The 21520-nt window shown below is 37.2% G+C and overlaps 3 protein-coding genes and 1 non-coding gene across 4 annotated transcripts; 3 read left to right on the forward strand and 1 right to left on the reverse strand.

Annotated features, from left to right (window-relative positions):
• Positions 1-3045: 3045 nt before the first annotated feature.
• LOC119987251 lies at positions 3046-3632 on the forward strand. Its single transcript, XM_038832110.1, has one exon. It carries the CDS (start codon positions 3148-3150, stop codon positions 3388-3390), a length of 243 nt encoding a protein of 80 aa, XP_038688038.1. The 5' UTR covers positions 3046-3147; the 3' UTR covers positions 3391-3632.
• A 10392-nt stretch (positions 3633-14024) lies between these two features.
• Positions 14025-15530, forward strand: LOC119986921. The gene has a single exon (XM_038831611.1). The coding sequence runs from the start codon at positions 14025-14027 to the stop codon at positions 15528-15530; it is 1506 nt and encodes a 501-aa protein (XP_038687539.1).
• Positions 14536-14644, reverse strand: LOC119987592. Its single transcript, XR_005465480.1, has one exon. It is a non-coding gene; the product is annotated as a small nucleolar RNA R71 (small nucleolar RNA).
• A 66-nt stretch (positions 15531-15596) lies between the features above and the next one.
• Positions 15597-19349, forward strand: LOC119986923. Its single transcript, XM_038831612.1, has 4 exons — positions 15597-16776; positions 17500-17692; positions 17894-18255; positions 18502-19349. Exons 1-4 carry the CDS (start codon positions 15597-15599, stop codon positions 19347-19349), a joined length of 2583 nt encoding a protein of 860 aa, XP_038687540.1.
• The last annotated feature ends 2171 nt before the right edge of the window (positions 19350-21520 follow it).

Here is a 21520-nt window from a genome sequence, read left to right on the forward strand (position 1 = left end):
TTTAGTTGTGGAAAAATGATACTTGAGAGTTGGAGTATATATATAGTTGATGAATAGTGAAGAGAGAGATGATGAAAATGAAGAGAAATGTGATGAAAATGAAGAAAGAGAGATTAAAAGGAAAAGAGAGGTGATGAAAAGAAAGAGAGAGAAGATGAAAAGGAAGAGAGAGATGATGAAAAGGAAGAGAGAGAAAATAGAGAAAATGAATATAGAGTGTTGGAATTTATGGAGTGTTGATGAATAGTATTATTATGGGACCCACTCATCCAATTAAATTGTGCCACATAGGAGAGAGGAGAAGAGAGAGAATAATTTTGAAGTACTGTATTATATTATACTACTGTGGATGCTCACAGTTGTATAAGAGGCACGATATATCTAACTTAATGAGTATATAAGTTTTTTTTTTTTAAACGGAGAATAAGGATTCGAACCCTGGTCAACAGAGTGATACACACCATCCTTATCACTCCAATTAATGGCTCGGGTAATCGGGTGTTAATCAGAGCCGACTCCAAAGGGAGGTCAGACAAGCAGTTGCCTAGGGCCTCTCATGGGAGGGGCCTCACTTTTTATTAAATTGTATAGTTTTTTAGGTGTGTACAAGACAGTACAGTGTACTTATCAATTGAATGAATTGATATAAGAAAAAAAATCCTAATCTTTAGCAAATTAAGAAAACAAGCCCATTAACCCAAACACAAAATGACAAGTGAGGGTCATAATTGTAAAATAAGAATTAAAGAATTGAAAGAACACTAGTAAAGACCAAAGACTAAGAAAACCTGTTATGCACTTCTGTTGTTTGTCGTCTACGGTCTACTAGTCTTATTGAAAAAAGGTTTTGAGAGTTTTGAGAGAGAGTCAGAGATTGAAAGAAAAGGGAAACCACCGGTAAATCACCTATCATATATTTCTATTGCTTTGGCCTTTTTTGGCACACTTAATTAGAAATTGTAAATTGTTATTTGTTTCTCTAAACCCTAATTTGCTTTTTCTTTTTCTTTTTTTTCTGTTAGGTTTGCGTGTGATTAGAAAATCATGACAGGTATAAGAAAATTCAAATCGGGAAGTTCGAAGAGGAAGAAGAAAGAAAGACAAGATAAACTCACACAATCTTTCACGGGATCTATGAATAGGTATGTAAACTCTACAAATATGAAATATGCTACCAAATTTAACTAAGAGTGTGACTGCTGGTGAAAGTTTGCCTGAGAATGTGATTGTGAATGCCAAAAATTTGAACTCTGTGAATGATGATGAAAATTTGCCTGAGAATGTGATTTTTTGACGCGCTTGAAGATTTTTTGAAACATGGGGATGATTATGATATTGACACGCTTGAATTATTTTCAGAATTGCAGCTATTGAGAAAATCATTGCCGGAGAGGTTAACAAAACCAATTGAAGTGTTGGAGTATATAAAAAATTTACGTCTTGCTTTTCCTAATGCTTGGGTAGCTTATAGGATAATATTGACTATACCAGTTACAGTAGCTACTACAAAAAGAAGTTTCTCCAAGCTGAAGTTAATAAAAAAGTATCTCCGATCAACTATGTCACAAGATAGATTGAACCTTTGGCCATATTGTCTATCGAGAAAAAAATGATAGCTAAACTTGATCACAACAATTTAATTAACAATTTTGCACACCAAAAGGCTAGAAGAGTATCAATCCTTTCTTCTTAGATTTAGTTTAACGTTATTTGGTCTCATTTGATGTAATTAATTTATAAGTTTGAGTTGCTTAATTTATTGGATATTGGTGATAATTTATGTGTATTCAAGAACTAATTATATTGTATTTTGAATTTATTAGATATGCTGGATTTCATTTTTATAAAAAAAAAAATATTTTGAGGAATGAGGGAGTCATTTTCTTAACTTGTCTAGGGCCTCCAAGCCGCTAGAGAACGGCCTTAGTGTTAATGAGTACATGAGTTAATCGCAGCCATAGTTGACCTAGGGCTTAAGTTTCCCCAGGTATCATGCATAATTCGAGATCCATGGACTAATCAATTTGATTGAGGAAACTACTGAATAGTACTCACAGAAAATTCGAACCCCCGAGCCCGGCAACGGATCCAGCCCACAAACTATGCCATATTGGGCTTCAATCAGACTCAGGACCCCCTTCTGAACAGAGATTAGAGAGACTTGATCAGTTCATGATCACTTTGACCATTCTAGAGTAGTTGAGATGAAGAAACAAACAAACAAGCACTATATTCTGATTCGTTTCCAACTCTCGATTCTTGCCTGTCTCTCTGTTTTCCTTAGCCGGTCGACAATTTGTCTCATAATCGAAGAAGAATCTGGTTTTCTAATTTCTCGCCATCCATCCACAATGTCAAACTCTCCAGCACTCTTCCGTGTCTAACTATCCTTAGCGAAAATTCAAAATATTTATTAAGAAAAAAAACATTTTTATCACTAACAATGTGCTTTGTCAAAGGAATGCAGCTCACAAGAAGTTAAAGCCAACCATAAGAAGCAAAGGTAATGAAATAATTAAAGAAATAAAACAGCCGGACTAAAATCCAGAAGAAGAAGGAAAAAAAAATTCAATTTCGTGGTAGCTCACCTGTGTAAGTTTGACCGCATCGGTGATTTTAAAAAAATAAAAATAAAACGAATGTATAGACTAACAGCTGACGTCATGACATGTAAATACATGTCCCCCACCAGCACAAATTCAAAGGAGAAGCTTCTGGGAACCCACCATGATTCGCCCACGGCAACCCAATCTTCCGAGTATTCTAGATACTTCTAGACACTCTCCCACGCTTTTCAAACATTTTTATTTAATCCAAATAAAATAAGATTTCAATGCATTTCTTCGAACTGACGTGGGATGATTTTAATAGACTAAATATTAGTCGAAAAAGTCTGGTCAAACAAGTCTTTTTTATAAAACTGGTGACAAAATCAAAAGAAGGGTATTCTTGTCCATTAAGAAACAAAGAATGGGTTTGATTGACACGTGTAATGCCTAGATTGGTCGTGTTTCTTTTTTTACTATATAAACCAACATTGACGACTCATGCTCTTGCAGTTTCGTCTTCTCCTCTCATCAAAACAGATTCCCAAAATCGGCAAATCTCTCTCTATTTCGAATTGAAATCTTGTGATTTAGGGCTTCGATGGAGAAGAACGGAGGCGCTACGTGGGCTGATCAGTGGGACTACAACCCGGACCCGGTCTCTGTACCCGATACCAAGAAGAAGAGCGGGAACAACACGAGTAATTACAAGCAGAAGGTCGGAGAAGGCCTCGGGAAGACCAAAGCAGTGGCGTCGATTGGCGTTAAGAAGGTCAAGGAAGGGACCGCCGTCGGATTTCAGTGGATCAAAGACAAGTATCACAAAACTACTCAGAAAAAATAATAGCTGATTCTATATATAGAGATGATCATGCCTTCATTTACGACTACTCTGTGTTCGATCGCTCCTTGTTCATATTTGATTATGATCGTTTTTTTTCTTTAATTTTTCCTTTGTTTGTTTATACTTGTAGTACAGATAATTGATTTACTGGATTTTATAGGATTGTGTGGATTTTTTTTTTTTTGGTCAAAATCTCCTGGATTTGTTCTCTCTCTTATTCATATTTGCTCAATTGTTCTTGATTTTTTTTGTTGTTTTTTTTATGGGATCAACTTATGATTTTGTGTTCATGCTCCTTTTTTAATTTGTGAAACCTTGAATTGGTACAGAAACACAAGAAATAAATAAATTATTGCTTCCATGGGCCAAAAATTAGTAACTCGCGGTGTCTTTCGATTCTATAAACCATCTTTGGATCATCTCATTTTTTCCCAACATTTTTTCAAAATTGAGGCTCCGGAAAAATGTTGCTCTGTTTATTCGAAAACAAACGTACATCTAGATGAAAAATATATATAGCCTTGAAATAATATATATAGACATGGACTTGGTTCCATATACAATTTGAAAAATAATATATATGTTGTTATAAGTGCTAGCATATATGCAGCTATATAGCACGGATACGGAAACGGGATACGTACTCGACACGGATACTCGATTTCAGGATTTTCAAAAAAAGTTGGTGTGGAGACGTTGGCTCGTTGAATAATTATATAATATATTTCAATCAAGATAATCCAAAACAACAATACATTAGACTTTGGGATTTTAAACATAAATGTCAACAAATAAGGTTGTGTCGTTCTGTCCATGTTCAAAAAAACTCGAATTGGTAATGATGTTACGTCTTCAAAATCCATATTATGTACTTGCTTGCATCTTAGAATCCATTATTTTTGTGGGGGAAGTGTTATATGATAATACACATTCCAGTTGATCGGGCCTAGTTTTGTTGTAAAGTAAAGATATTTATGGGGCGTTTCATTACTCATGACCAAGAAGTATTGGATTCACTTTCAGATAAATCCTGGAAGGAAGAAGGTTGAAATACCAATATGCATCTATCATTGAATTCATCTGACTCGATACTATCTATTTTTGGAATGTCCAGTGCCAAAGTCATAATTCTTTAATACAACGAACAAAATTCGAATATAAAAAATATGCGAAAACATGAGAGAAACAAGATACAATATTTAACGAGGTTTGACAAACCTTAGCTACGTTCTCGAATGAACAACAACAAAGAATTCCATTAATATGAAGAATATTTACAGAAAAAAAGATGAGTTTTTGAACTCAAGAACTAACCACTAAATTCTTTTCTCTTGGACTCTCTCATTCTCACACCTCAAACCCTTCTACCTAACCACATATTAGAAAGTTGCACTAATCTTAATTCTTATAGGTTACATGAAACATATGAGAAGGAAACTCTAATTCGTTTTGGGGTTTTCAACTCAAAATCTAATAAGAATTCTACTGAATTTACAACTGTCAAACAAATGGTCCCGATGTCGATCGATCAACTTCACCATTGACTTGAGGCATACCAGCATCAAACGATATTGATCGATCGACACCTATGCCTATGTCTGACTTCCACAGTCTTTAACTCTTGAGCCCAACTTTCACAATATGTAATGTATTTTATTGTTGGGTTACTGGTGGGTAGATCATCATCTTTTCTAAGTTCTGAAGGTAGGAATTTAGTTGAGTAATTAACTAAGTAAAATGATAATGTGTGCCCTTAAGGTACTAGATAAGGCTGGAAAAATGTGCATTGAAATGTGAAAAAGATATATATTTTAAGTTTTAAAAATTAGGTGAGAGAGTATTAATTACACAGGTTTGCTATAGTGAATTCTTAACAAATGCGCTTAGGGCACATGTTATTAATATCCATTAACTATTTTGTGGTTCGATATCTACGAAGTTAATTAATTTGGAATAAATAGAAGATATGATATTAATTGTTTTTTGTTTTGATGTGTTTAAGTGGGCAATAAGGGTGATGGTATCAAACAAGGATCCGGGGTTCGTCCAGTTCTTATCATCCGGTGCTAAAGACCGGTACTTGTTTCAGCTGTTGGATTTGTACAATTAAATCCAACGACTGAATGTCACTTGACCCACTTTTAGTTTAGGGCAAATCCCAAAATCAGATATCATCTCTCTCACGCACACAGCTCTCATCATCCGGTCCACTTTCTCAAACATCTCCTTCTCAAACCAGATCTCCTCTCAAGTCAGATCGCCTCTCAAGTTTCTTGAATAGAAGACAAATCGGTGAAGTAAGAAGACTCACCTTCGTTGAAGACTCTGCGTAGTTGAAGACAGCGTCTCCTCATCTGTATCTCTATTTTTATGACTAGATCTTCTCTCAAGTTTGATAATCTTGGTCTTGCATGATGTATTTGATTTTGGGTTATTTATATTCTAGTCTTGAATGATGTATTTGATTCTCTGTTTGTTTTGCCTTGAATTAGGAGATCCAAAACAGTTAATACATGTTGCTATCATATTGAGGTTTTTTTGTAATCTTCTCGTTGCCCCTCTTGTGCTATAATCTGTCCATCTTGCTTTCATATTAAGGATTATCTTTCCTAGGTTTCCTTGTGTATTTGTTGAGTTTGTTTAAATTACTAGAGTTTGTTCAAATTACTGGATGTACTATTGGGGTAGTGAGATGGTTATCATCAACATGAGTAATAAGATAACAAGATTTTTACTCCAACTATAATGAACACTTACAGAGATAAAATTTAGAACAATTTTAAGTAATCCATCCCACAACCCAATAAATTTTAACACACCACTGACAAAAAAATATTTTAGTATTAAGGCAATTCTCATTCCGGTTGTGCTAAGCAGCTACAAAATTAGCAATAAACAGTAGCAATCCATCCAGCTAAAGTCTTAACATAAACAAATGAAAAATTAAGTCTAATGCATTCAATCCATGCCCAGGACTATAACATCTAGTCTTCCTCCAACTCTAACGCATTCAAAATATTTTCAATTGTCCATGAGATGATGCACCATAAGGTGGGGCAAAATCTTCAGGTTGTCCATGAGATGATGCACCATAAGGTGGGACAACAGAAGGTAATATTACCTGCAAAATGTGTTCAATATCTTAGCAACAAATTTATCACATCTGGGCAAAATATCTTAGCAGCAAATTCATCAATAGTGAGAGACTCATCATTTCTTGACTTGATGTCAAATTAAGGTCAAAAGTTGGTGGTCTTGGTAAATGAACACTTTGTGATATATGTGGACTCGAGCAATCCTGCTACATGTAAAAAAAAATAAATTTTCAAGTTTCAACCATGAAAAAAGCAATTATGTACAATAAAAGCATTTAAATTTTAAATTACCACATTAGAATTTGAAGTTTTTTTAACTTTTCTTGAACGCGTCTCATGTTGCGGTTTCATTCTTCTCTTTCTCTTTCAACCTTCCTTCTTCTTCAATCCTTTGACATTTTCCATTCAATCGCTAACCTTATTTTCAAGCACTTTGTCGGTTTCCACCTCCTTACCCATTGTAAAATCTTCAAGTTTCTTCCACCTCATAAAAATACGCGAATCTTTGTTCATTGAAGCTTGATATGTTAACCGTAGGAGTTGTGATTGTACTCTTCGAATCCAATCATTACAATCTTCTTCTTCATTTGGCTTCTCTTCATCTGATACAATCCGACTCTTGACAACCATCGTAAGTCTATTGCAAATATATTTCTCCAGAATTTTCATTACATTAAGTCGACTAAGCACTCTCAATATATGACAACACAACATCCCCTCACTTTCAAACTTCTTGCAACTACAAGTCATCACATCATTGTTAGTGTCACAAAATACTTTATATTCTTTCTCCTTTTTCCAATGTGGAGAAACAATATAGAGATTTGTCTCTTGTATGTCATCCTTCACTATAAATGAATCAACACAACCATATTCCTCTTTGAAGAGATGAAAAAATCTAGGAGTATACCTTTTCGATACTTGTTTTAGTATCGGAGATTTGGAGAAACCTAATGATCTTCCATCACTGAAGGATCAAGTGTGCCAATAGAAGTATCCATGCTAAAAAAAATTACCTGCAAAAGACAACCAAATAAAAAAAATGTCAAATGAAAATAAATTGAGAGGTGATCTAATAAAGGTGGAAGACTTTACAAAGTAAATCCAACGGTTCACTTTTTTCCCCATAATTTTGTTTCATCTTCCTCTCTCTCCACGCATTCCTCTCAAAATTAGTCTATCTCTTAGACACAAATAAGAGATTCAGAATCAGAGTCTCAGAACCCAAGTGAAATACAAAGATTGAATCCCATATGGAGTGAAAAGCTTATTTTCTACATCAAAAGATATTGTAGTTGTTCACTCTTGGCATAATAACAATTAGGGCCCGTTTGGCAAAGCTTTTTTACCAGCTTTTATACTAGCATGTAGCCTAAATGCTACTCACTTGCCAAACAACAATTTTCCAGCGTCAATTCCTAGACACTTTTGCTAGCATTTTATTGTCAAATGGAAAAGCTACCTTGAAGGACCATTTTACTAGCATTTTGATTTATTTTCCCATATTGTCCCCATTATTTTAGTGTTATCTCCATATTATCCCTAAAAAGTCATTCTCTCTTCATATTTTAATAAAGATAATTAATTAAAATGTTTATAAAATATTAATTAATTAACTTTATTTTAGAAATGATCAATTATTAATTTTTTATATTTATATGCATTTATTACAATTTAAATGCATAATACGTAACCCTGAGCTTATTAAATAAATTAAATTAAATTGATTAATTGATAATTTATTATTATCTTTAATTAATTCAAATTCATTATATTAATTTTATGAATTAATTTGTATGTTTAGATACAACGTATACAAGTAAAATGTATGCTACCCCTGCACGTAATTTATCCAATATGCTACACAGTACAAATGTTAACAGTGAAAATTCAACCAAACACCTACCCAGCATTCAAGCAGCATATCTGCTACTAAAATTGTCCAGCATTTCTGCTACCACCATTTCTGCTAGCATATCTACTACTTTACAAATGCTCTACCAAACTAGCCCTTAGTCTATTTTGGAGAACAAAAAAGTAGTTGACCATTTGGATAATTGGATATATATCTATTATTCACAGACCCATATGAGTTTTGTTTATGTTTGGTGATCACTGTTCATACCAATCAAAGTATCCAATGTTGGGTTATACTCCTGGTACTGTTGACGATGAAAACAAGATGAGGATGGTGATGAGCTGCTGCCTCAATCGACGACGAGGAGAAGGATAGAGATGGGCTGCCGCCTCGGTTGCTGCCTCCGACGAGAGCTGGTGAGAGAGATGGATATCTGAATTTGAGATTTTTACCCTAAAAGTGGGTCAAGTGACATTCAGGCGTTGGATTTAATTGTACAAATCCAATGGCTGAAACAAGTACCAGTCTCTAGCACCGAAAGATAAGAACCGGACGACCCCCGGATCCATCAAACAAACACGCAAAATTATTGCATAAAACTCATGTTTTAACCTATTGACATTGTAACTAACCTCATTGGAGAGAATGAGAGATAGCCTGATTGGTCAGGTTGTCTGCCCAGGACCTTGAGGTCCAGGGTTCTATTCTTACCAGAGGGTTTGGGTTTGGGTAGTTTTCCATTCGCTGTGGTGGCCTTCATGCCCCTCGGGCATGGCTTAGCGTGTGTGGCCTGTGGGCCTTTAAAAAAAATCTCATTGGATGAACAAGCATAGTAAAATTTTGTTTGGATCAATGTATGTGGAACCTCTCTATTAAAAAAATTATTTTCCCTAAATTACATTTATCGAAAGAGAAATGAAAAAGAACAATGGGAAAGAGGCAAAATTGTCTCAAACACTATGAGTGTGTTTGGATTGAGGAATTTGGGGGAAGAAAAAAGAATGGAAATAGATATTCCTTCCAATTATATTGTTTGGATAGTTTTGAAAAAGTTAAGGGGAGTGATTTAAGGAGAATTGAGGGGAATATTTCATTAAACTTTTGACAAAATACTTCTTTCCAAAAATAGGGTCATTTGGAGGGAATGTATGACTAATTAAGTTATTTATAAGTTAAAAACCTATTTTACCTTTGTATATAAGACTTTAACATAAAAATTAAGGATAAATTAATAAATTAAATCAATTTTCTTTCATTTCTTTTCTTTTATCTATCCAAACATGAGAAAAAAATGTATGTTACCTTCTCTTCCCTTATCTCCCTTCCCTTTCCTTTCTCTTCCTGTCCCCCAAATCCCTCAATCCAATCCAAATACACTTGTGTTTGGATTGAGGGATTTGGGGGAGGGAAAAGAAGAGTAATGAAGTTTCCTTCCAAATTTATTGTTTGGATAGTTTAGAAAAAAAATTAAGGGGAGGGGTTAGGGGGAATTGAGGGGAAAATTTCATTAAACTTTTATCAAAATACTTCCTCCCAAAATGGGGTCATTTGGAGGGAAAAGATGACTAATTAAGTTATTTATAAGCAAAAGACTTACTTCACCATTGCACATAATATTTTAACATAAAAATAAGAATAAACTAGTAAATTAAACCAAATTTATTTCCTTTCATTTTTTTATCTATCCAAACATGGGAGAAGGTAAAATATTCTACTTTCATTTCTCTTCCATTCTCTTTCATCCCTTTCCCTTTCCCTTCCCCCAAATCCCTCAATCCAAACACAATCTAAGGGTACGTTTGGTAAAGCATATTGAAAGTAGTATATATGCAAGTAGAAATGGTGATAGCAGAAATGCTAGACAATTTTAGTAGCAAATATGCTACATAAATGGTTGATAATGTTTGGAAGCTTCACAAGTGATCTCGTGTGCAAGTGAATAGGAGTTAGGCTTTAATGCTTAATGAGAAGAAGCGTATGGACCCAGTTTTGACAACAGAGATGGGTTCTGTGCTGCCAGGTTTAAGTACAACAGAGTGCAAGAGTACAACAGAGAGCACAACTTGTAAGAGATAGCACAAGTTGTAAGAGTGCAAAGCACCTCACACAAATGTTCAACACATAAGGACAGAAAATTGATTTCAATGCAAGGTCCTCCAAGACCTAAAATTGATTTTGAAAGCTATAAACACTTAGTCAATCAAGAAACAAATAAACAAGCAAAGCAATCAAGAAAATCGATACAAGTAGTTTAGAGTGGTTTAGAAACCCTATCAGAAAATCCAGGAACTCCAATCAATTGGAGTGGATTCCTCCATCTAATGGAAAACTAAAGTGGAATGTGGATGGTTCATCTTTGGGAAAGCAGGGTATGACAGGTATTAGGGGTGTACTAAGAGATGGGCATGGAAACTTAATATGTCTTTTCTCCTGCAATATTGGCATCTATGAATCAAATGAGGCTGAGTTGCAAGCCATCAAAAAAGCCCTAGAATTATCAGTTTCATCCTCAGAGGTAATGGGACGTAAGTTTGCATCAGAAACAGATTCCCTAAATGCATATAAATGGATCACCTTCACTGGAGAAGTCCCATGGAAGATATCTCATACCATTAATGTGATCAACCTCTGCAAACTGCAACTCCAGAGCCTTGAGTTTCATCACATATTAAGGGAGAGAAATGATATGGCAGACTTGCTTGTCAAGGAAGGTGTGCAGAGATCATCTGACTCTGTTATATGGTTTTAATCTCCATTGTATTTTGTTATTTTGTTTTATTTTTCCTTCATCTATCTGCTTTACCACTTGCTTTGCTCTTTTTTTGTTGTCAGGCCATCCATATTGATGCCCTGTTGTTTATGTCTTCTGTTTCTGTTTTGGTAATATATCGTTCTCTTCATTAAAAAAAACCCTTCTCCTATGTCCACTACCTAGGTTTACCAACCTAGGACTTTCCAACCTCCACTAAGGTGTGGTTTTCTAAGACCTCGACAAAACTCTGACACGAAGGGTTTTGAAACCACTCCATCAAAGTACTAGGGTTTCAAGCATTCCCTCAAACTCCTAGGATGTCAAAGCGCTTCCTCAAACTCCTAAGGTTTCAAAGCACACTCTCAAACTCAACCTCACAAGGTTACAATTTACCCTCATAATAAAAGACTTTTACAAAGAGTATGAAATAGGGTTCTCACCAGCAAGCACTCAACTATATGGTGGAGAACACTAACAAATACAACCTCTAAAACCCACGGGTAAGAATAGGAATTCCAAGCTTGAGAGGTGTTTGAAAAATCAACAAGGCAAGAGCCTAAAGATAGAGTCCCTCACACTTTGCACTAAGCAAATCAATGGTGAGAACTTGTAGTAGTAGGCTTGGGTGGAGAAGCTTTCTCTAACAAATGATGTATAGTCTCTCATCTTTGCAGCAGCAAATGATTGAGAAGAACTAATGAAACACAAGGATAGAAGCTTGACAACAATGAATTTTCGGGTATAGATGCTTGTAAAGCTTGAGAGCTTTCTTTCTTTCACACTTTCACAAATTGCTTCTCCAAGGAGGAAAGAGAAAGACCCCTCCTTTGATTCAATATCCTCAAATGATCTTGACCGTTAGATTAAACTTTAGCTTCAATCTTGGCCTTCAATCTTCCATTAAATCTTGTCCATTGAAATTCAAGCAACATGAAATCTCGTCCATTCACAATATAGCCGTTGGTGTGTGTGAGTAGGATGTCCAATTGCACAAGCAAAGAGGTCGTCACAAGCTCCACCATTTGATTAAAAGAAAGCTCAAATTTGGACCATCATGTACATCTTTAAATTTGAACCATTGATGCACTTGTTCTATCAAATCTTGATCATCCATCTTGGCTTCAAGAATTAAATAATATCTTCTTTTGGTAAGGCTTGTTTGGAGAGATGTTGAACTTCTTCACATCAATATGTCTTCTTTCCTAAGCAAACAAACATCGAGTATACGAATTTTAGAATGAAGTACAAAGTTGGCCCCACATGTTAGTGCTTTTAAAGTAAAAATCTTGTTGGCTCAATCTCCTCTTAGTAAATTTGCTCCCTTCTTTTCCTCTTCAATTCAAATGATGTAGAGATGATAAGCTCATATTTTCTTACATTTTAATACCTTTTAAACATGTCTTTGCTGGGAAATTGGTTTTAAAAAGGGCTTAATACTTTGTTTTTCGCATTTTCAGCTTTTTGGAGCAATTGGATGGTTTTTGGTGAAAAACAGCCAATGTGGAGTATTTTGAAGAACCGTCAATTGGAAAACAAAGTGAAGACCTTGAAGTTTCTTGGAGAATATTTTCAGAAATTTTCGTGGAACCAATTAACTCAGATTTTGAAGAAAAGTTGAGCTGAAGTGCAAAATCACCAAGACTGTGCTGCCTGCAAAGAATTGGGTCTAGAAGATTCCTCAGATTTTTGTTAAAGGCACGGGATATAGCTTTGGAAAGCCAGGATGTCAAGCTTCAAATTGCATATTTTTAGGGATTTTTCCAATTAATGAAACATGATCAAAATTGGAAATAAAAACAGTTGTTACCAATCTCGTTGAATGAAGGATTGAGATCTCCCATTAGCTGTTGTTAGTAAGGAAACTAAAGTTGATGGAAGAATTTCCTAGAAGGTCGGTAACGGGGAGAAAAGATATTTAAGAGGGATTTTTGGAGGACTTCTTGGACGACAGCCGGCAGTTCTACCTTGGTGCAATCTTAGACTTTTCATGTTTTTCCTTGAGTTTTCTTCTATGGTGATGTGTAACTAAATACGTTTGCTAGGGCATGATGAAATTTTAATATGATACTCTAGTTGTTATTGCTTTTATTCTTAATTACTCTTTTGATGTTGGATTTTTAATCACCATGTTATACTGTTTGAATGCATAGATGACTGATCACCAACTAGGTTTTCAAATAAGTAATCTGTTGCAAATTCACGTAGATACCATACGGGATTTGAGACCAGCTTCTAGTGATTAGAAATTGGAAACACTCAGGGTAGATACCATACTCCTAGGGTTTACATGGCATATTAAGGGATTCTTGCACTTAAGGACGTCTTGCATGGTCATATTTGAGTTAGATACCATAACCAAGTTGCATGTTAAGATAAACGAACTAGCCTAGATACCATAGGTAGTTCACGTCTTAGTGAATCTGTCAACGACATCAATTGAGTGAATTAAGAGTAAGGTGAGAAACAACTAGAGAGGATTATTAAGATGGATTCATCGTCCTAGTGCTTTCATCACATTGTTTACAACCCAGCTTGACAAGTTACGACTTTCTTATTTTCTATGTTTTTTGAAATCACAAACAATCATCATTCTGAATTATTTCAATAAGTACAATGATTAATTGCGTTGAATAGTTAATCCTTGTGGTACGACCTCGTACTTGTGTAATTTATTCTACTACGAACTTGTGCGCTTGCGAGTAATTTAATTTGGGATTTTTGTTTGCTTATTTTAAGCGATCGAAAATTGCTATCAAGTTTTTGGCGCCGTTGCCGGGGATTGTTTATTCAATTTGATTAATTAATTGTCCTCTACTTAGTTTTAATTTTGTTAAATTTTTCTTTGCAGTGGAAAAATCAGTGCGTTTTAGCTCGAGTCAAAATTCTATAGCTCGTGCTAATACGACCAACGAACAGATTCCTTTCGTGGATGACTGGTCTTCGACCAAGGGGAAACGAGCTGATTGAATTTGAACCTGAAATTGAGCTTAAACTTCGGGATATAAGAAGGAAGCAAAGAGAAGAACGAGACGAGCTTAATAAAGAGGACATTAAGGAAGACATGGCTGACCAAGGACAACCTGAAAGAAGACTTCTTGGTGATTACACAGCGCCAATAGTATACAATGCTCCATCATGTATTGTTCTTGCTCCAGCAACTGGACAATTCGAGTTAAAGATACAACATATCCAGATGTTGAACATGTTCAGAGGAGATGGCAATAATGATCCATATCTTCATGTGAAGGAATTCTTTGATTTATGTTCCACTTTTCACTACACAGGGATTTCAGATGAACAAGTGAGACTCCGTCTTTTCCCGTTTTCATTGAAAGACAAAGCAAAAGCATGGCTAAATTCCCTTCCTCCTCGATCAATCACTACATGGGATGAGCTGGTTAAAAAGTTTCTTCTTAAGTTTTTTCCAGCTCAGAAAACCAATGCTTTGAAGAGGGAGATTCGTAACTTTGCTCAGAACGAAGGGGAACCATTCTATGAATATTGGGATCGGTACAATGACTTGTTTATTCGCTGCCCTCATCATGGTTTTAATGAGTATGAGAAGGTCCAATTTTTCTACGAAGGATTAACACCTCAAACTCGTCAAACCGTAGATGCTACGGTTGGAGGTAGTTTGTCGATGAAGACTTCAGCTGAAGCTACTGAAATATTTGAAACCATGTGTTTGAATTCACAACAATGGGACATAAATGCAGAAGAGAAAGTAGCAGCCCCTAAACAGCGAGGTGTCTACGAGATTAATTCTAACTCAATTCTTGAGGCGGAAGTGGCAAAATTGAGACACGAGCTGAAACTACTAGCTGGAAAGAAGGAGATATGTGTTATGTGTTCTAGCACTATGCATACTATTGAGGTGTGTCCACACAATCCTATAGGACAAGAAGAATCTGCATTTGGAATATATTCACAGAATAGAGCAGGATACAATCCTTATTCTAACACTTATAATCCGGGCTGGAGAGATCATCCAAATTTTTCATGGAAAAATCAGCAAGGACAGTTCTCCAAAATTCCACAACCGCCACAAACACCTGAGCCCAAACAGTCTCCGATTGAAGACGTACTTGCTCAATTCATGCAAGTTACACAGGCTTCAATCCAGAAACTTGAGATGCAGATAGGACAGTTAGCTAATGTGATGAGTGAGAAGAAGCAGGGTGAATTCCCTAGTCAATCTGAAGCAAATCCAAGAGGGAGAGAACAAGCAAAGGCAATTAAAACCTTACGTAGTGGAAAGCCTTATGACATAAGAGATGAAGACCCTGGTGATAATATGGAGGTTACAACAGCTGAAGATACAGCAGAAAAATCACCATCTGTCGAAGCAAGAGAGAGGCAACCAGAAGAACCAAAGCTGGCTGAAAGAACTTCTCCGAATACAGCACCAGAAGCACCATTAAAGGAGAGAGTTTAAGTACCTCCACTGCCTTTCCCTCAACAATTTCAGAAGCAAAAGAAGGATAGACATATGCTGGATATCATGGAGCTGTTCAAGAAAGTTCATATAAACATTCCTTTGTTAGATGCAATCAAACAAGTACCATCGTATGCCAAATTCCTCAAAGATATTTGCACTAACAAAAGAAAGTTCATGGAACATGAGAAAGTGATGCTATCCGAAGAGTGCAGTGCCGTTCTCCTCAACAAATTGCCTCCAAAGTTGAAAGATCCAGGGAGTTTTACAATCCCTTGTGTTATTGGCAATTTACAAATTGAAAAAGCTTTGATTGATTTAGGAGCTAGTATTAACTTAATGCCATTATCTGTTTTTCAGCAACTTGGTGTCGGAAAGATGCAACCAACATCAATAAGCTTACAACTTGCAGATCGTTCCATCAAATTTCCACTTGGGATTATTGAAGACATTTTAATAAAAGTGGATCGATTCTTGCTGCCAGCAGACTTTATTATTTTGGACATGGAAGAAGATCGAGATATTCCCATCATTATGGGAAGACCATTTTTGGCCACTGCTGGAACAATAATTGATGTAAAAAAGGGGTTATTGACAATGAATGTTGAAGGAGAATCAGTGGAATTTCGAGTATTTGCAGCCATGAAGAGACCAATGGACATAGAGGAGTGCAACCGATTGGACATAATTGATCAGCTTGTACAAAGCAAATTCATCGCTGAAGCTGGTAATGATGAATTAAAAACCAGTATTGAGTATCCCGATTTGACTCGAGCTATAGCTGATGAAGTGTCAGACGTGGTGGCTGTGCTAAGTTCTACTCCGCCTCTTAAATGGAAACGAACTGCTGAACCTTTAGGACCACCTATCCCACGAGCAGTACCATCTATTCAACAAGCCCCAAAGCTGGAACTTAAACCGCTGCCAACTCATCTGAAATATGTATTCCTTGGAGATGCAGAGACTCTACCCATAATTATCGCTTCTGATTTGAGTGATACTGAAGAAGAAAAACTTTTGAGGGTCGTTAGAGAGCACAAAGAGGCAATCGGGTGGACTATAGCAGATATACGAGGTATAAGTCCCTCCATGTGCATGCATAGAATTTATCTGGAGGAAAGTGCCAAACCAACAATTGATGCACAACGAAGGTTGAATCCGATCATGAAGGAAGTTGTGCGAACCGAAGTTTTGAAGCTGCTAGATGTTGGGGTAATTTATCCTATCTCAGACAGTCCATGGGTGAGTCCAACACAAGTGGTTCCAAAAAAATCAGGGATCACGGTGGTCGAAAACGAAAATAAGGAATCGGTGCCTACCCGAAAAGCAACTGGGTGGAGAGTGTGTATCGACTACAGGAAGTTGAATTCTTTCACTCGCAAAGATCATTTTCCCCTTCCTTTCATTGATGAAATGTTAGAACGGTTAGCTGGTCACTCACATTATTGTTTTTTGGATGGTTATTCAGGTTATAATCAAATTGCCATAGCACCGGAAGATCAGGAAAAGACAACATTCACCTGTCCATTTGGCACATTTGCATTCCGAAGGATGCCATTTGGATTGTGTAATGCGCCAGCCACATTCCAACGATGCATGCTCAGTATTTTCTCGGACATGGTTGAACGCATAATAGAGGTTTTTATGGATGATTTTTCGGTATTTGGTTCATCCTTTGATGATTGCTTAAAAAATTTAGCTTTGGTGTTGGAGAGATGCAGAGATACTAACCTTGTTTTGAATTGGGAAAAGTGTAATTTTATGGTTAGGCATGGTATTGTGTTAGGACACTTGATTTCTAGCCAAGGTATCGAAGTGGACAAGGCAAAAATTGATGTGATTGCTGGTTTACCACCACCAACCTCTGTTAAAGAGGTCCGTTCGTTCCTTGGCCACGCTGGATTTTATCGGCGGTTTATCAAGGACTTCTCCAAACTCAGTATACCATTGTCCAATTTGTTGGCAAAAGATACAAAGTTTGAGTTTGATCAGTCTTGTTTGCATGCATTTCACACTCTTAAACAACTTCTTATTTCAGCTCCTATTATCACAGTTCCAGATTGGAACTTGCCGTTTGAACTAATGTGTGATGCTAGTGATTTTGCAGTAGGTGCTGTGCTGGGCCAAAGGAAAGACAAGCTGCCACAAGTGATCTATTATGCATCCAGAACTTTGAATGATGCCCAGAAAAATTATTCCACAACTGAAAAAGAAATGTTGGCTGTGATCTTCGCATTGGAGAAGTTTCGGTCCTATTTAATTGGGTCTAAAGTTATCGTGTACACCGATCATGCAGCATTAAGATACCTTATGACTAAGAAAGATGCCAAGCCAAGACTTCTTAGATGGGTGTTATTGTTGCAAGAATTTGATGTAGAGTTGCGAGACAAGAAAGGTGCTGAGAATCTAGTGGCGGATCACTTATCTCGACTCACTCACAATGAAGAAAAGGATACCTTACCTTTGAATGAAAATTTTCCTGATGAGAAATTGTTTGTCCTTAAACATGAAACACCATGGTATGCAGATATCGCCAACTACTTGGCTAGTGGCAGGTTACCACCTAATCTGAGCACTCAGCAAAGAAAAAAATTTTTAGCTAATGTGAAATTTTATTTTTGGGATGAACCATACTTGTATAAGTATTGTGCTGACCAAATAATCCGAAGGTGTGTACCAGCCATTGAACAAAGTAGTGTGCTGGAGTTTTCTCATCACCATGCGTGCGGAGGTCACTTTGGACCAAGGAGGACAGCAGACAAAGTACTTCAGAGTGGGTTTTATTGGCCGTCCTTATTTAAGGATGCTCATCAATGGTGTAGCACTTGTGATAAGTGTCAACGGGCTGGCAATTTATCACGTCGCAATGAAATGCCGCAACATGGAATTTTAGTAGTTGAATTATTTGATATATGGGGTGTGGATTTTATGGGACCTTTGCCGTCATCGTGTGGGAATCAATACATATTAGTTGCTGTTGAGTACGTCTCCAAATGGGTAGAAGCAGTGGCTGCCCCGACTAATGATCACAAGGTTGTATTAAAGTTTTTACAAGGCACCATTTTTCCAAGATTTGGTATTCCTCGTGCAATTATTAGTGATGGCGGACGACACTTTGTCAACAAGGCCTTCAAATCTCTATTGTCCAAATATAACTTCTTGCACAAGGTGGCCACGCCATATCATCCCCAAACAAGTGGACAAGTTGAAGTTTCGAATAGGGAAATCAAACGGATTTTGGAAAAAACAGTGAATGGTTCTCGAAAGGATTGGTCTACGAAGCTTCATGACGCCTTGTGGGCTTATCGGACAGCATACAGAACACCCATTGGAATGTCCCCTTTTCGGTTAGTGTATGGGAAAGCATGTCATCTACCAGTTGAGCTGGAACACAGAGCTTTCTGGGCCATCAAGAAATTAAATTTTGACTATCAAGTTGCTGGAGAGAAGCGGCAATTGCAACTTAACGAACTGGAGGAAATTCGTAATGATGCGTACGAGAATGCAAATATTTATAAGGAGAGAACTAAACACTTTCATGATAAGATCATCCTTCGCAAAGAATTTCTACCTGGACAAAAGGTGTTGTTGTTCAATTCCCGACTACGTCTTTTTCCGGGTAAACTTAAGTCACGATGGTATGGCCCTTTTCTTGTTGTACAGGTATTACCTCATGGAGCTGTTGAAATTCAGAATGTAAAGGACGGGACAATCTTCAAAGTTAACGGCCATCGTTTGAAGCCGTATCTTGAAACCCCAGGAATTTTTGATGCAGAAAAGACCTCACTCTACTTGAGTGAGCCAACTGATTTCACTTAGTCTCATTATCAGAGTCCGGCTGTGGACTATAAAACCAGCGCTTTTGGGAGGCAACCCAATTTCTTTCCTCTATTTTTAATTTATTTTTATTTGTATTCTATTTTATTATTGTAGTTTTTTTTTAGAGACCTGACATGTTCAATTTGGGGTGTTGCAGGTTTTTCTTTGCACTGGTCCTAAGGCGAGTCTATGGAAGTGTAAGGTATTGGGTATTACTTGTGGTACTGAGTCCACTACAACAAGTAGCTCGAGTCACTTTTTGGACGTGGTAATATAATGTACACATAGCTCGAGCTATACATTCACAATAAGGCTGTCGATGGGTTTAAATTAAGTCAAGTTAAACATTATTACACACACAGCACCCTTAGTCTTTCACAGCCCGGGCACTCCTCCGACTTAAGAGTCTTTACCTTGCCATGAGTTTCGCTTGTCATTTTCTTTGCTAGAAGTTCACTCTTCGTTCAGGTATGTGCCACTTTCCTCTCCGATCTAGTTGTAATTCCATTATCACAAACCAGTATCATACCTTCATGCTGCCTTACCGTAAGCACTGGTTGTATCGGCTCGGTTGAAGAAAGTCATGGTTCCATGTGTTCCGACTTTATGACTAATCAGAGAATAAGTACCTGCTTGCATCACTGCATGGATCATATTGGTGGGACCCTATTCCTATTTTGTGCAGCAGAGTTGGCCAGTGTTTGTATGCCCATAATGTGTTCGTAGAAATGCCAATAAGAAACAAAGTTATGTTGTGGGTCATACATTGTGTTGATTATGATGTTTGTGTGTGCCAGCACATTTCATGTTATTTGTCACTTGCTTCAACTGATTAATTAGTGATAGTAATGGACGTATTTTTTTTAGGTACTATGTCCAAACGACGTCGGAATGTCGCTGCACCTTCAGCCCCACCACAGCAGCCGACCTCTCCTACTGGAAAATCTACCAAATCTTCCTTCCACAATGCAGAAATCATCCCCGAGTTGACGATTGACCCAGCAATTCTACAAATGGACGAAGGCCGCTGGGCCCTACGCTTTTTACTTACACATGGGATGAACTTTCTCAGCGAACCAGACCCATATGGCCAATGTCTTGTCTATCCTTGTTTAGTGCGCACATTTTATCAGACATTCACAAAATTACCACAAGCTGGAAATCAGGATACGGCATTTGATCGCTATATGGTGCGCATAAGCGACAAGGAGGTGCAATTCACTGCGAAAGACATTTGCCTCTGTTTAGGGGTACTACCTGAATATTCTCGCAAGACTGGCTTTGGCCCTCCACGTGAAGTTTCCACTGAAGAGATGATCCAAGACATGTGTGGGGGTCGCCGTACGAAGAATGGATTGGGTAGCAGGCGAGCTCACTTGCCTCCAGACATGTGGCTCATGGATACTTTACTTCACCATAATCTTTGTCCCATTGGTCATGGGCAGGAGCGTCATCAACCGTACCTATCTATCTTGTACTACATCTACAAAGACATTTGGTTCAATATTGGTGAAGTTTACCTTGACAGTATTCACAAAATTCACCACAAGGTTGCTCGAATTAAAACAACCGAGAAAGGTAAACTTTATTTCCCTCGATTGATAACCAGATTACTTGTCCATTTGGGAGTGTCACTGCCGACTCCTACTCCAGTCCAAGATTATGAGCCCATCCTGTTCGAGGAGTCCCAATTCAAATCCAGCATAATACATATGCGATCCGCTCGAGAACCTGATCCAGTGGCCGAGGAGAATACCATACCAGCTGCTCCACACACTAATGCCCCTGTACCAGATTTTCCACCTTATGTGAGTGACATTCTCACGCGACTCAAGGCTTTAGAAGAAGGGCAACAACAGATTCTCCGGAACCAGCAAACCATTCTCGCCCGACTGCAAGAACCTAGGAATGTGAATAATCGCTCGGGCAACGATTGAGTTTTTTTTCACCTGCATCCCTACATTGTTGGCGTCAGGTTGTACCATTCCTCCCTTTACATTCTGTTTTGTTTGCGATTCAGTTATGGTTCATTGCGGACAATGCACGGTTTAGGTGTGGGGGTGGATAACCTGTTTAAAAAATAAGAAAAAAATTATGCATAACATCATGTGTCTTCTCTTTACAGATTTGAAGTTATTTAGTTCTGTGAGCACTCAAATAAATGAAAGTTG

Source organism: Tripterygium wilfordii, chromosome 20, assembly GCF_013401445.1.
Source record: "Tripterygium wilfordii isolate XIE 37 chromosome 20, ASM1340144v1, whole genome shotgun sequence".
In the NCBI taxonomy this organism is placed as follows: domain Eukaryota; kingdom Viridiplantae; phylum Streptophyta; class Magnoliopsida; order Celastrales; family Celastraceae; genus Tripterygium; species Tripterygium wilfordii.